This window comes from Nymphalis io, chromosome 22 (genome assembly GCF_905147045.1).
Source record: "Nymphalis io chromosome 22, ilAglIoxx1.1, whole genome shotgun sequence".
Taxonomy (NCBI): Eukaryota; Metazoa; Arthropoda; class Insecta; order Lepidoptera; family Nymphalidae; genus Nymphalis; species Nymphalis io.
Window position 1 is genome coordinate 1,094,075 of NC_065909.1, and position 16,767 is coordinate 1,110,841.

General features: G+C 30.6%; 3 protein-coding genes across 3 annotated transcripts; 2 read left to right on the forward strand and 1 right to left on the reverse strand.

Moving 5' to 3' along the window:
• Positions 1–3,164: 3,164 nt before the first annotated feature.
• On the reverse strand, positions 3,165–4,091 carry LOC126777118 (von Hippel-Lindau tumor suppressor homolog). Its single transcript, XM_050500015.1, has one exon. The coding sequence runs from the start codon at positions 4,045–4,047 to the stop codon at positions 3,532–3,534; it is 516 nt and encodes a 171-aa protein (XP_050355972.1). The 5' UTR covers positions 4,048–4,091; the 3' UTR covers positions 3,165–3,531.
• A 93-nt stretch (positions 4,092–4,184) lies between these two features.
• On the forward strand, positions 4,185–5,505 carry LOC126777123 (trafficking protein particle complex subunit 2-like protein). The gene is made up of 4 exons (XM_050500020.1): positions 4,185–4,316; positions 4,733–4,944; positions 5,015–5,191; positions 5,261–5,505. Exons 1-4 carry the CDS (start codon positions 4,284–4,286, stop codon positions 5,304–5,306), a joined length of 468 nt encoding a protein of 155 aa, XP_050355977.1. The 5' UTR covers positions 4,185–4,283; the 3' UTR covers positions 5,307–5,505.
• Positions 5,506–5,818: 313 nt separating this feature from the next.
• Positions 5,819–7,946, forward strand: LOC126777127 (40S ribosomal protein S20). Its single transcript, XM_050500024.1, has 3 exons — positions 5,819–5,980; positions 6,226–6,387; positions 7,710–7,946. Exons 1-3 carry the CDS (start codon positions 5,978–5,980, stop codon positions 7,914–7,916), a joined length of 372 nt encoding a protein of 123 aa, XP_050355981.1. The 5' UTR covers positions 5,819–5,977; the 3' UTR covers positions 7,917–7,946.
• The last annotated feature ends 8,821 nt before the right edge of the window (positions 7,947–16,767 follow it).

The following is a 16,767-nucleotide window of genomic DNA, read 5'->3' on the forward strand; positions in this document are numbered from 1 at the left end:
TGCAATATAAATTTCTGCAAGACCAAACACCAGAAATCCAAGTCTTTGTCTTACCAAAAGTCAACTTATTGATAGTCCAAAAAAAAAACTGCAATTCGAACTGTTTAAAAAAAAGTTAACTATCCACAGAATAAAAAACAACGAGTATTATTAAAAGTCATTTTAATTGTTAATACATATTAAAATTAATTACAATCTAACATCACAATTAGTTATATGGCACAAAGTGATAACATAAGCCCTTTTTAATAATTAATATTTAAAAAAATATAATCTTGATAAACCGATTTTAGTTAACTATAAAATTATATCTACTCATATATTTTTCTTCATTACAAATTTTGAAAAAAAGATTGGTGCGTCAACTCAGTGAACCTTCGCCAGTTCTACCAATATCACTTTAAAGTTATTTAAAAACAATAAAATTTAAACAGTGCTGCCTCTATATTTTAGATAATATTTAATGTCATTAAAATACAATCTATACTTTTTAAGCCCACACAAGATCGAGTTAGCAATACCATTCAATTCTAATCTGCTTTGAACACCAAAATCAGTCACCACTTATTATTAAATTATTGAGATTATTAAATGCAGCAATACACAAGTTATATACATATGTATATGTATATGCATTTTATAACATACAGTTGAAAACTATTTTTGGTACAAAATATTTGATATAAAAATACATATCAAATCAAAATATTTGTACAAATTTAAACAGTTACATTTTCATTTTAACAAACAATATACATGAAATAAAATTTAATTAATAACATTATAAGTACCCATACATTTGTTTATTGAACCGTCCATATTTGTTCTAAGCAGAGACAAATAGCATTGTTTATTTAGCACTTTCCTGATGTATTAATAACAATTTCTTCTTTGTTTGAAATCATATCCTGAAAGAGCCTTAGCCTTAGACTGTAAAAAACTTCGAATAACTGTTTTTTTATAAGTAGGAATATGGACAATAAAATCTTATATTAAAATGCCATCTATGATCAGATATAACAAATGATTATATTTATTTATAAAATAACTTACATTTTAGATAATATTCATTGAGTAAATAAAACGTAACTGTTAACATTTATAGACAAATTGAATATGAATGGACAATATTAAAAATTATTGGTATTAATACATCAAACAAATTCGTAAACCCGCAATGTGTGCTAGAATAATTTCCAAGCTTTAAAAACATGAGAACTCTTTAGCTCAACAGTGTAATATTTACATTTACTTGGTTTTCCTTTTTACAAGTGATATTTAGCTTAATATTTTAAGCCAAAGAGCCAAGCCAAAAGATATCAAACTTAATTTGTACTGAGCTGCATCAGCTTTCATTTTCAGTCCGATATTGCATCTCAGAAGCTCAAATAACAGACTTTTTACTTAGTTACATACTCTAATATAGAATGCAAAGGCTTACAAAAAAATTCTATATATATGTGCCATACCTAATTATAGTTTTGTTTACTATATAATACACACTTAAAAAACTTACACAATTGAGAAGTGACTTGTTTTTAATTGCAAGGTTTTTAAAAAGCCCACTATTTTGTGATATATCTACTTGAGAATTCTACCATTACTAAAACAATAGTTTTATTTAAAGTACAAATTGCAAACAAAACACAACATATATATGTATGTATGTCAAGTATCGTTCAGGGATTCAGCAATGCTGTTTATTAAAACATCTATAACCAGCAAATAGGTTTGATATTCAACATTTCATTCACTTTTTCTAATTAAAAACGATGGGCTTATAACATATTTATATTTTAATAAGAGGCATTTTTTTAAAAATATAATAGATTTGGTTTGGTTTACAATTTGTACATTTTTTGCTTAAAATGTTATGGTTATTAACTGTTCCAGCCAGCCAGCAGGGCACAGATTAAGTTGTACATATTGCAATAATATGAAATATGTATTTATAGTGTGTCTGTACAATGTACATACTATGGAATCATAGTTTTAGGCACTTTAGCACACACAAAAAATCTTTAAAAAAATACCTATGATTAAAAAATATAATTTATAAAAATAAGAAATTATAAAATAGTTTTATTAACTGTTTAAATATAGAATTGTAATAAATGTTGATCATTATATTATATATATATATCATTATATTATATATATAAAGATCTTGTTTTCAGTACTGTACAGTCTTATTATATTCATAGAAGAATTTAAAGTATTTTGCCATTTTTATACCTAGTAATGTATCAAGGCAAAGGTGCTTATAGTAAATCTACTATTAAAAAGTTTTGACATTTAAATTTATTTTACCTATAAATGTTTTTAGGGGAATCTTTGAAAGGCAAATCAATGATTACAGAAAGAGATCAATTTTAAAGTAAGGACCCACTAATAAAATTATAAATAATTAAAGTATAGTCGTTTATGTTTTGGAGTTGATGTAAATATTAAAACATTCTGTTATCTCTGAAATATTAATAGAGTAAAAATTATTTTCATGAACAAATTTAACACAGAACATCTTTGGCGAAATTTCAAGATCTTCAATGAGTCATAAAAGATACAATACAAAGAAACTTTCTTTGTTCTTATGCCCTTTTGTAATTAACAAATGAGATTATGAATATATAATATTCCATATAAAATATTTATAGTTCTTATTTGTAATTGTGAACTATAAAAATACAACTCTTACGTTTTTAAGATATATAATTATGTATTTTAAGCTACATATAAAGCCATTCTCAAATGCATATTTGTAATGGAATATGCAAGAACCTATTTACTTGTAGCTTAGTAATATTCTTTCAAATGTCAATAATAGATTCTTTAACTTCAAATATATCAATAAAAATATTGACACTGAAATTCATTGTTTCATAAGATAATTCAAATGTTTACTGTGCACATTATATAGTAAATATATATTTCAATACTCGGAGATAAAGAACACTAAGAATTGATTGCCCTATTTATAATTTCTACTAAACAATATTGCGATTTTATCAGTGTTATATGGTACATGATAGATAGTGTTGATTAAGTTCATTTTCTTAATAATTATTGTTACAAATTTAAGTGAATAATTTCAATGATAAGATTGAAATTATAAGACTTAATTAGGTATCATGTACAGTAATAATTTGACTAAAGTGTTGAGAATCACTTATTTGTGATAAAATATGGAATTTAAGATCAATCCAGTTTGTTATTCATAGTAAATTGATATTATGTATCTTTATGTAAATAGGACAACTGATAATGACTTTGAACATAATTACTTTGAATGGCAGATAACACAGATTAATACCACTATTGTTCATGTTTGAAAAGGGTTTGCAACATAAAATATCACAGTTAAAAAAAGCATAAATGTACTTATAACATAATAGTTGGTTATAATAAATGCGAAATATTACAAACTAATTATTTAAAAAGCTTGATAAATACCTTTGTCACAAGGTAATGGAAATAACACCATGTTAGGTACAGGAATATAATCATTACGGCAATCGTAAATATGATTTGACGTCAGTCGCGCTGCGGAGGTGTCCTTGGTCTGTGGAAAAGTCTGATTAGCTTCTGCAATTCCTCTCCCAGTACTCTTGGCAGACCGAGAGCATTAACCGCATTGGGATCCTCTATCTTTAAGGCGAGCGTCAGCAACACTGTGTGACGAAGACTCCTTACACCGATTGTAATGTTCCAATTAGTTCTATACATCATACCGCCTATATTTCTTGGTGGTCTGTAGATTGGCTTATTGTTGATAACATAGCTTTCCTTGGTAGCCACATCCGTAAACTCCCAGGGGTGAGTAATAAAGGAATTTATGTCAAAAAACGTGCCTGCATCTAGACGGACGTAGTGTCGCTTCGCTCCGTGGAAGTCTCGCCACCATACATCGACTGGCCGAGAGGTCCTGTTGGTGAAACGAAGATAGACTCGGGACGTCGACTCTAACGATTTAACAACAACTTGCTGCCCTTTTTCGTCGGTTTCGTATATAACATCAGCCGGTTCTTCATTTTCTCGCTCCGCCATCATCAACAATCGGAATATTATCTTCCAAATAATTTTGAAAGATTTTAAATACTGCGTTTAAAATAAAACCTCCCGATTACAGGAGGTATGTACGTAGCTGCGATGAAGTCGCAAAATTTTAAAGTTATTTATAAATATTCGTTGGACGATATGGAATAATAATTTAAATTATCCCGCCATATACACAATCCGACAGTCACTTGACGTTTAATTCACTTCCGCTCAGAATTTAGTACACAATGGCTGTTTGCGTAGCTGTTATCGGGAAAGATGTAAGTTTGTTTCACTATCCTTTGTTACGATTGTTTAATACACATTACTATTTACACTTTTGATTAATCGACGAACAGTTAAGAGAATTAGTCTCTGAAACAGCGGTTTCCTTTGTTTACTGGTGTAAAATTAGTATAAATTCAACACGTCAATCTTTGTTGTCATATTGTCATATTAACTATAGACAAATAGACTCATGATAATAACCAAATCTGCCCGTTTTAAGGGTAATTGGGAAATTAATTTTTCTTTTTTTTTAAATGGATAAATTTTCATTTTTGTCACAAAACTCACTATTATTGAAATATTAAAAAATATTGAATTTTAATATTAATTGTGGTGAAATATAAAAGCAAAATTACCGATTTTTATTTGAAAGTGTGAATACATAGTGTAATAATGACTTTTTTTTCAGAATTCTCCACTTTACATTGGTGGAATTGGAAATGATACGACTTCAGATAATGAGCTTTCACGCCAATGGTTGGTTCACACTGCTCTGGATGCTTTAGAGGAAAGATTGGCCACGACGAATACTAATAACACTACTGCTAGTGTTAATGCAGCGAGGACAGATTTACGCGACCTTTATCTCGGACTACTTTATTCTACAGATACACACAAAATGTATAATTACTTTTTTATTCAAGTATTATTTTTAATTATATGATGTGACTTAAAATCATTTTATTTACAGATACGGCTACGTTACAAATACTAGAATAAAGCTTGTGCTTGTTACTAGTTCTACTTCACCTAGCGGCAGCAATATAAGAGACGCTGAAGTTAGAACTGCTTTACGCAGACTTCATGCGTTGTACGCTGATGCGATCTGTAATCCATTCCACTTGCCTGGCGATCAAATCATATCTCAGTAAGTAAAAAACGGTTTTGTACTTTAAAACTTTATTCCGAAGTCTGAACTAAAATATTATATTTACAGAAAGTTTGACAAGCAAGTAAAGAATTTGATGTTAAATAATGTCTAAAACAGCAAGAAACACAAGACGTGGGAAGTCATGAAGAAAATAATCTTGTTACTCTCCGTTTGATTTACTTTATTTAAGAAAGGAAACATTAGTTTAAAATGTTACATATTTAATCCAATATATTATTATTTTAATTCATAGCAGCACATCATTTTGTTGTAATTGTTATATAATTAAATGCTTAGAAAATAAAATAATATCGAGCTAAATGTATTTGTATTGCAACAGTATCGAATTGAATTTTAAATAGACTTCATACTACTATTCAATTATGAATCACCGTTATTTTAAAAATATCGTGTTTTTTAATAATGAAATTATTGTTAATTGCCATACATTAAAATCTGGAAAAGGAGTAACATTGGAGGCATAGATAATATATATTTTTTTTTGTAATTCAAGAACTTAAGTATATTTTAAATAAGTAATATTTAAATTTTATATTCATCAAAATAAAGAAAATTATTTCTTTTTATGGTTGTAAGCTATCGACGCTATTATTATAAATAGGTTTTGAAAATTGATTTCTAAACATAGTCTGTGCATGAGCCGACAGCCGCGCCATTTTATTTCTCTTTTAATGTGACATTTGTTTCAAGCTGTTCTCCGGTTCAGCGCTGAGCAAACTTTAATAGAAAAGTTGTTTATCTCGACCGGGAAATCGCATCAATATGGTAAGCAACGTATTATTTATAGGAATGAGTTATTATTATTCATATATTTACAATTATTCCGTCAAAAGTAATATCAAGATAGGTTATGTTAGCACGTGTCAACTTTTTTAAATAAGATTTTTATTATTTGTATATATATGATTTGATTAGGCTATTTGAATTATAGTCATAATAATTATTTTATGGTATATTAACCTCCATGCATGTGCCATAACATTAATAGCTGGTTTTGTGCAAAATTGTAGGCAGCCGCCGTCGTATCAGGAAAAGACATTGAAAAGCCCCAGGCTGAGGTTTCTCCAATCCATCGCATCCGTATCACACTGACTTCACGCAACGTACGATCACTAGAGAAAGTATGCTCAGATCTTATCAATGGAGCCAAGAAACAAAAGCTGCGTGTTAAGGTAATTAAAACTTGCAGTCTTAATTAGATATGAAGTCTTAAAAATGTCTTTATGGTGTCCTAAATGTAGAGCAGTAGAAGCTTCTCATTTGGTCAAGTTAACACCGGAGACCTGGAGAGAACTTATATTTAAAATATACTATTAGCAAATATACTACTCAAAAAATTCTTATTGATAAATTTTACTAAATAAAATAACTATCCATGAGTGATACCAATCGTCTATAGAAATAATATCTGTATATTGGTACTAAACTCAATACCTATGTATCGGACTATTGAATTTGGACAGCACATTAGGTATCTATATATTAGGAGAACTGCTGATGTTGCGGTATAGTATCATAATGTAAATGTGTATATTTGGTATTCCCATACAAGTCATGCTCATGAAAGAATATTTGATTGTTCATACTTATGTTACGAGTGTTTTAAGTTATTTTCCAATCACTAGTGCCAAATTTCATATCTTTAATAATACCTACCTTAATAAATTTATCTGTTCTCTAATAAAAATACCTTACAAGGTACCCTTACATTCTGGAATAATCCTATTCTATATCAACCAAAACATTACCTGCATTGCAATAAATTAGTATTTATTGAAGTTGGATATTATCAAGCAGTGAGATCTGATATCTAGTACTCGCTTCAGTTTCAGAGTACCATAGATTCAATTCTATATAAAGACACAATATCTGATATTAAAACCAATACATAGATATCATTCGATACATCTTGGAAGTGATATTACCCATCCCTTTTAAGAATCTATCAAAAGTATAGTAGCGCCGAGATGAAGACACATTATGTTTCTGTACTGGTGTGTTCACTACTCGGGCGCTAAAGTAACGCTTTTCAAAGTGCAGTGTATAACTCTCAATACTATACTCTGCTCATAGGGAAGCCACAGATAAAATATAATTATTACCAACCATTCAAAATTTTTTATTAATTTATATTTTAATTCAAGATAGCTCATCAGAGTTCAATTTACATGTTACAGGATAAATTTCTATTTAAAGCTACCGCTGGTTTGTTTGTAGATTATATAGAGAAGAATAAATATTATTACAACATCATAAAATCATATTTTCTAATTATTATTAAATATGAAAACCATCTTTAGACTTTGTCTCTATAGAAATGAAAAATTCGCATAAATAGTCTATTTGTCTTCCAATAATAATAATGATTAATGCAGTAGTAGTTTGTATGGCCCTTTTAGTACATAATTTTAATTAAAATCAACACCAACTTTGGCCCATATTTAACAGTTACATTTTTTATGCTTGTTATTATAATAATTTCTTTTTTATCTAGGGTCCAGTCCGCATGCCAACCAAAATCTTGCGCATCACTACCAGGAAGACACCTTGTGGTGAAGGTTCGAAGACCTGGGACAGATTTCAGATGAGGATCCACAAGAGAGTGATAGATCTGCACTCCCCCTCTGAAATTGTTAAACAGATCACCTCAATCAACATTGAGCCGGGTGTAGAAGTCGAAGTCACCATTGCTGACGCGTAGGCACATCTGCCAATAAAATATTTTAATTGATTCATTCTTTTATTTCCTAGTTCCTATTGAATTATTTGAATATATTTATTATCTTTAGTTTACGTAGTAATGGTTGCTAGAATGATGATTAGTGTGACAATACTTTTTCTTACATATTGTAACACCGATGCCATAACAATTAATATCCTTAAAGTTATATGTTGATCACAAGAATATATATCTATGATATAGTTCACAATTATAAGTTCACTACCATTATCTGATGTGATGTCATCGGAGAGGTAAGAAGTAGGATCAACAGATTTCCAGGTATGACAATGTAACATTGTGTACTTTCTAATAGGGCTACTACTTGTTTATTTATTTGACACACAACATATTACAGTTGGTAAAAGAATTACATTATTATAAAAATTTAAAGCTGGACTATAATATTTAACAATACGTGCACAGGCAGCGTATCTAGATTGGGTTAAAATAAGAAAATATAGAACTTTACTCTTGTTCTGACCTGGAATTTAAACTCGGAACTTCAGGGCAGCCACTAGTAATATATAAGTTAGCCACTAGAAATATATAAGTTGGCCACTAGATTATCGAGATTTATTACGTACATGTGCAATTTGATTAATATAGATTAAGAAAAGGAAAACTACATTTTTTAATATTACCGAATTGATCATATGAAATGTTAGCATACAGAATTTGCTGGATTTTATTTACTAGAGTTAAAAACTGCACAATATAATCTTTCGCCTTAATATTGTTGAACTACATATATCGACAAAAAGATATTATTTATTTAATGTCACGATATAATCGCGAAATTATAATTCATACCGAATTTAATTTGAAATAAAATATTGAATTTGAAAACTTATCTTACCGAGTTGTTACAAGTTTCAGTGCAAATGACAGGTATAGGCTTAAAATGGCTTTGGGTTGTATCAAGAAGTTGCTAGATGGCGCCACAAGGCGAGATCTGTATTAATTAACTATAAGAAATAAAATTACATTTTTAATATTAAAAATGTATATAGGAGTCGAGTTTAAATAAGTTAGTATCATTTAATATAAAAGCTAAATTTAAATACGTAACTTTATTCATGATTGTTTTGCGGTTTTATGAAATAAGCAACCACAAGGCGCTCTAAAGAAAAAAATATGATGAATAAACCATTTATTACAAGATAAACCAAAACCAAATGATGTGAAATAGGTACTTATACGTACTTATATTACGTATAATAAGTTGTTTCAAATAATGAATTATATACACTAACAACTTAAAATAATGTATTATATACAATAGTACGTTATTTAAAATAATGTATCATAACCTAATATTCAAATAAATTAATAAAATGTCCAATGGTAATGATACATTTAAAATTATAAAGGAGAAAAGAAAAAAAAACTTGCGCTCAACTAGCGTAGATACACGCTAGAAAAAAAAGAAAAAAAAAACGTTATTTTTTTTATTAGTTTGAGGTGAAGGCATTATACAAACTGAAACTTTTTTCCAAAATTTACAACATTGTTATAATAAATACTTAAAGTAAGTTTTGAATTTGGATGTTTAAACATTAGTATAAAAAAAATTATATAACAAATAAGGAAAGAAAGTAATGTGGGCGACCGTGGCGGAAGATGAATGTAAGACATCATTTTGCGTTTTCGATCATCACAAATTGCCGCTAGACATGCGTGAGGAAACATCTTTAATGTATTCAACAAAATAGATGGTAACACAAATGTTATTTATGATTAGACGAGGTCAATAGATAAAGTAAAAATATGTGTTTAATTTTTTATAATTCTAACAGAGAATCTTAAGTATTTTAATCGTAAATATGTATAAAACCGCCAGTCAATTGTATTTCGTTAGGTTATTGAATTATGATTGCCAATAAATAAATTACTACCCTGTAAAGGTTATACAGCTGGGCTAAGGCATCTTCTCGTTTCTGAGTAGGTTTGGAGCTTACTCCAACATGCTGTTCCAATACAGGAGGATACAGGTCATACAGATTTTCCTATGATTTTTTCTTTCACCGGCGGGCACAAGATGTATTATAAACATAAATTTGACGCGGGTTTGAACCTGTAATCTTCGGTTAAGATAAACGCGTTCTAACTATTGGATCATTTCGGCTTTTGATTGCGTTTGATAGTTGCTAACTAAAATAAATTAATTAATCAAGCTAATAAGAAAAACAAAACACTTGCGATATGCCTAGTAATTTGCAACGATATAATTAAAATCTGCCTGATCTTTGTATTTTTGTTAGAATATATGAAATGTTATCATAATTAATTAACCCCCATTAGTACCCATTTAAAATAGATTGGAATGAATTGTCTTCAAACATATTTTAAACTGTCTCGTACCATTTATTTCATCCGTAATTGCTATGATGCAATCTGTAGTTAGCGAAAAAAATGGAGCTTGTCTCTGCCAGCGCCACGCGTCATTGGCCATAAACAATACAAGCAAATCGATGTTTGAAAAATATACAAAGGACATCTGTTGTAAAGTCAGTTTTAATTAAGTAATACTTTTTATATTGATTTTATCTTCTTCAATATTGATATGTTAATAAATTATGACATTGTATGTTTGTTTCGAGAGGGCTCTGTACAAGCCCGTCTGGGTAGGTACCACCTGCTCATCAGATATTCTACCGCTAAACAGCAATACTTACTTGTTCCGTTCCGGTTTATGAGGATAGTGAGCCAGTGTAAATAAAGACATAACAACTTAGTTCCCAAGATTGGTGGCGCATTGGCGATGTTAGGAATGGTTAATTTTTCTTACATCGCCATAGACTATGGGCGGTGGTGACCACTTACCATCACATGGCCTCTTTGCCAGCCTGCTTTCCTATAACATAGAAAGCTTCATTCATCGCTATTTGTCCATTGTCCAAATTCTATTAAAATTATTCCGTTTTGGAATGAACATAACAAAGACGAGAAAAAGATAATTATTTATATTCGTTAGTAAGTTGACTCGAGTGCGTAGCCCACGCACAATTTAACTTGCAAACGCATAATTAAAATTGGTTAGTTTATTTCTAACTTGCAATTCCCAATCTCTAAATATATAAATAATAAAACTCATATAACGTTATTTTTTCTTAATATTTATTCTATTCATATGTATATATATAATTACTTTTAATTATATAAACATTGTTAGGTAAAGGCTAACTATTTTAAGGTATATGTTCCATCACACTGCAGTGTAATTCTAGCATTGTAGTGTAATTCTACCGAAAAAAAAGAAATATGTTGACCTCTTATTTGACGAGATCTTATCTTTAGATCTGTTTCATTCTATGACACTCTGTTAATACAAAATATTGAACAAATTCAATGATAAATAAACCTAATCACTGACATATTTGACAACCTAACCTGTCGCTAAACAATAAAGCTCAATTCAATGTCAGTTGGGCTATTATTTAAGAACAAACTCGAGACCGCAGAAAACGGACGTGAAATATCAGAAAGTGATATGCGACATTGGCAATTCTTACTGGTGGTAGGGCTTTGTGCAAGCTCGTCTGGGTAGGTACCACCCACTCATCAGATATTCTACCGCAAAACGGCAATACTTGATATTGTTGTGTTCCGGTTTGAAGGGTGAGTGAGCCAGTGTAATTACAGGCACAAGGGACATAAAATCTTAGTTCCCAAGGTTGGTGGCGCATTGGCTATAAGCGATGGCTTCCTCCTATTCTATAAAAAAAATAATATTTCAAGAATACACGCATCAAAATGCTATCTCAACATAAGTCGATTGTCAACATTTCACGTGCGTGTAACGAAGTGAGTTCTTACTGATTATCAAAGCAGTTTTCAAATGTAAAATAAACAAAGATGATGTTGTCACGACACTATGAAATGGTTCGAGAAATAGTTTTAGTGTTAGAAGTATTTTTATCATTTGAAGTTGAATTAAAATTTGATTTTCTCGAAGCTATCAAAACGATTCGTTGCAATGGCACCGTATATCACTTATCAATTAATCTAACGACAAACATCGATACACAGAGTGGCTGTGTTTCGTTTTGCAGTGTGAGTCGACCAGGGTATACAGACACTGATATTCTTGATCCCATGTTTGGTTGTATTTTGACAGTTTTAACGTGTTATATTTATTCCAAGACTATTTCCTCCACTGCCTTCTAAAAATCCATAAATAAGTAATTAATATTTGTACCTTATATAAAGTCGCGTAGCTACGGTATCTAATTTTTATTTATCATCATTGTACAAAAAAATATTGTAACGCTGTTTATTAAGAAATAAATAAAACAAATTAAAATATACCTAATGAAAGAAATAGACAAAGACGAAACAGTTTAGTACTGTTTTCTCTATTTGTCAACCGGTTTTATTTTTTTATTTGGTAGTTATTCTATTATATGACACTAATGGTGTTATCAATGAAAACATTTGAAAACAAGAGTAGAAACATGCAAGTTCATAAATGTTTCGGTTTATGCGAAATATGACAAACAAATAGCGAATGTTCACACGGATCAAGTCATAGCAAATCGAATCGAAAGCCTGCACGCTTTCTAAACGTATTTAACCGAAAAATTCCCAACAAAGGTTAAGAAATAAATATAAATATTTATACTAACGCGGTAGATTTTCTCGTTACTAGACTGCCGCAATGCTGAACATTATATTTTATTACGCGACGCGGCAAATTTAGACAAGAGTTCTATGTTACGACTTTAGATATTAGATGTATATTAAGATATGCTTCACGATCAATGTGGTTAATATTTTTTTCTGGTGTTTGTAAGCTACCCTTGTTGCTTCATTCTCATTGGAATAAAATCAAAGTCCTTTATTCGACAAAAGCTCACACTTACTTATCGATAATCAGTTTGGAAACTACCACAGGTCATCGTCATCAAGTTTTGCATCATAATCAAAATTATCGTATATTCTGCGTACGATTGTAGTGTCCCATCGTAGATCGTACATAATTATGAAATTCTCGCACATGTATGGTAATTATCGTACGGTTCCGAACGCTGCAACAGCACTGGCGAAAAGAGCGGGTTTTTTAAACATTGATTCTCCATTAATATTGTAAATGTGAACGCAGTGAAAGTGTTTTTTCGGTTGTACTTCTGTTAATGGATACGAAGAGAAAATGACGTTATTAGCAATGAGATAGTAACAAATATAACAGCTTGAAAATGTTCAATTGGCGAACTCCTCGCTTCTTCAGAAGGTTTGGAGCTTATTCCGTAACGCTGCTCCGATGCGATGTGCGTGATTGTCAAGTTTTCAACACGCAATCTTCATAAAAATCACGTGTTCGAACCATCCCGTATTACTTACTATTTATACGATAACAATTCAAACGAAGGATATAAATGAGAGTATTTTTATCGAAAATCACTTAGACCTGATATTAAAACAATTTATAATGACCGCAATGAAACTACGACAACATCTCCTAAAGACAATACTAGAATTTTAATTGTTCTCTATCAGATTTGTCTTCCCTTTAAAATTCAACTAAATCAGTTGTCTTCATATAAAATAAAAATCTCGCCGTTACAGCGTGTACCTTAGGAGCCTTAGGCTTCGTTAGCGCAAAGCCTCTAGCCACTCCACTGCATCGACAATTTGCTGAATAGAAGCTAAGCTAAGCTCAGAATTAACAATGACTTAAATTTTATAGTGGCTGGAAGTAATTTAATTAGGCTTTGCCTTGGCCAACATTTAGTTTTGTTATATTGTCTGTGACATTACTTGTTTTTGACACATTGCAACCTACCAATCAGTAACCAGTAACAGCCTGTGAATGACCCACTGCTGGGCTAAGGCCTCTTCTTTTTGAGGAGAAGGTTTGGAACTTCCAATGCGGGTTGGTGGAATAAACATGTGGCAGAATTTTAGTGAATTAGACACATGCAGAATTCCTCGCGATGTTTTTCTTCACCATCAAGCACGAAATGAATTATAAACAGAAATTATGCACGTGGAAATTCAGAGGTGCGTGCCCGGGTTTGAACCCACGATCATTGGTTAAGATTCACGCGTTCTAACCACTGGGCTTTGCAAGTCATTAGATGAATCCTATAATGCCTATTGTAGTCTAAATTATTGTCTATAGGTATATCTTGTTTATTTAACTATCCATATCCACTGTTTACATGTTAATTATTACAGAGTTATTCCGCGTAAAACCTATTTACACGTAACCTCTAATTATATTAGGATGAAACCATAGGCAATTTAGTACTTTTTAATGATTTGACATATTGCTAACATAGTTTAGATTATTCGAATGGTTTTATAATTCAGTCCTTGTTGTATTACATGTATATTATTGTAATTTATAATTTATTCAATGTTTTATGTTATTATTTCCGTATGTAACAGTATATTATTTATTGATATAAGAAACACAATCGGCATATTCACAAAACTAACAACAAAAGATTACGATAACAGTGGGTACAATACACCATTATATGTAGTTACAACAATATATTATCTTTATTAATTTAAAACGACTATTATATTAATAATTTAATACCAATAATAATTACTTTTAATATTACACACAATTTATGAGTATCTCATTTCAAAATTTACTAATTTAAAAACATAATGCCCCAGTTACATAGACATGCAGTGCTATTTTTTTAATATTTTAAATTATTTTTAGTCTGTATAACTGTTTCTCTTATGGTATGGATGTATCAGAATACAATAAGAAGTTTGGAATATTTAAACTGTTCGCCGAACATAACGTTTTGGCTGAATAAGACAAGACCAGTGTCTACTTCCATAAACTATTAAGAAATTGCTTTGTGAACATCTGTTACTGACCGGGGATTTTGGTTACACGTAGATCCGCCTTTTTTGGAAACTAAATTTAGAATACAAAATTATATTATTTTTTAAAACACCTTTAAACATTGTCTCAGGATAAAACAATGAATTTATTTGCTTTGTTCTCACTGTCTTACGAATTAAAAATATTTTAATTTATTTCTTAATTACTGATAAGAAAAAAAAATTGAGAATATTCTAGTTTTTATAAGGCTCTATGGTCTAGGTATTATTATGAAGTAATTTAAAATATAGATTATTATTTTATTTTTTAAATATCTCACATATTTACATATGCGCGTATATATAAATTAAATAATGTTGTTTACCAACAGACAACTGAGTTCTTGTAACATTAACCGGTTGTCATATTTTTAAATAAAACATATTTTTGACTTAATTTTTATTTGTATTAGATATTAGTGGAAACTTGATTGGTTTATGTGTTATTTTATTGTTTGTTTCCCAATAAATAAATAAATCAGACTAAATCCGAATAAATTGATGAGCCGGTTGGCGTGGTTGGTGGATGCTTGCCTTCCACACCGAAGGTTGTAGGTTCGATTCCCACCCGGAACAGATATTTGTGTGCGTGAACATGTCTGTTTGTCCTGAGTCTGGGTGTAATTATCTATATAAGTATGTATTTACAAAAGAAAGTTGTAACTTTATTTGGGATACGTGTGTAAAAAATGTCACTGGGTATTATTATTATTATTATAAATAAATCTTGTACGACGATGATTCATAATTATTCCAACAATCTTTTCTTGATAGAACTGGCAACCAAATATATGTAGTAACATTTAAATATTCAAATTAAGAATACCATGATAATGTACAAAATGAATTTAATTCGAAATCCCTTTGGTTCGTGTGCTTAATAATTTACGTCTGACGTAACTTGAACACGATGGCTCTCGACGATTTAATTTGTAAAAGAGCCGCATGAACTATAGCCGAGACCTATGTATATGAGCCAGGTCGTCGCTCCAGAGATCAATACAGTCTGGGAACGGGATGAGCCGGTGAACCGTAGCTTAACCGTAGCTTAAGAGGTTAGCGTTTATTTAATCTTTGTTTATCGAGTTTTTACAAAACAAAATAAATAAATTATACGCGAAGTTTTTAGTGATGTAAGCATGCACATGCATGTTCTTAAATTGCCATTGTACATGGCGTGTTTTAGTTATGTAGTGTATATTTACATATATTTATATAAATAAACAAATTATAATGATAGCTTGAACATACCAATCAAATAAATTTGTCATGTAAGCTTATTTAATGGTTTATTTGTGATATATGTAAAACTCTTGATGTGAAAATTCTCGTAACAGTTCTTTTTTACTACATATTATAAAACGAACCATGACTGACATAAACGTATACTCATACGGTTTTCAGAAAGATGATGGTTACGTGAAATTAATTACTTACTAAATTATTGTATAAATTGGCTTTTTTTATATAGAATAGGAAGGCGGACGAGCATATGGACCACCTGATGGTAAGTGGTCACCAACGTCAACTAGACATTGGCATTGTAAGAAATGTTAACCATCGCTTACATCACCAATGCGCCACCAACCTTGGGAACTAAGATGTTATGTCCCTTGTGCCTGTAATTACACTGGCTCACTCACCCTTCAAACCGGAACACAACAATACCAAGTACTGCTGTTTGGCGGTAGAATATCTGATGAGTGGGTGGTACCTACCCAGACGAGCTTGCACAAAGGTCTACCACCAGTAGTGGCTGAAAGGTGACGATGATTGTATTATAGAAAAAGACAGAAATAAACATGCCTGGTAGCTTTACTGACGTGCGCTTCTCCTTACTCTACGCTTGCGAAGAAGGGACGAGTAATTAGTCTAGTCTTGCCAGTATTTAAGAGTAAAACTTGTTCATGGACTCGGTTCGGCAATAGCTCAGGGGCATGAACCTGTTGCTTTCACATCGCTAGACAGCTGAGCTATTAAG

What these genes read in the sequence shown, in the direction of transcription:
- LOC126777118 (XM_050500015.1), bottom strand. Translation starts at nt 4,047, where the DNA reads ATGATGGCGGAGCGAGAAAATGAAGAACCGGCTGATGTTATATACGAA.
- LOC126777123 (XM_050500020.1), top strand. Translation starts at nt 4,284, where the DNA reads ATGGCTGTTTGCGTAGCTGTTATCGGGAAAGAT. An exon ending in TAGCTGTTATCGGGAAAGAT is followed by an intron (nt 4,317 to 4,732) that starts GTAAGTTTGTTT and finishes CTTTTTTTTCAG; the next exon opens with AATTCTCCACTTTACATTGG. An exon ending in TCTACAGATACACACAAAAT is followed by an intron (nt 4,945 to 5,014) that starts GTATAATTACTT and finishes TTTTATTTACAG; the next exon opens with ATACGGCTACGTTACAAATA.
- LOC126777127 (XM_050500024.1), top strand. An exon ending in AACAAAAGCTGCGTGTTAAG is followed by an intron (nt 6,388 to 7,709) that starts GTAATTAAAACT and finishes TTTTTTATCTAG; the next exon opens with GGTCCAGTCCGCATGCCAAC.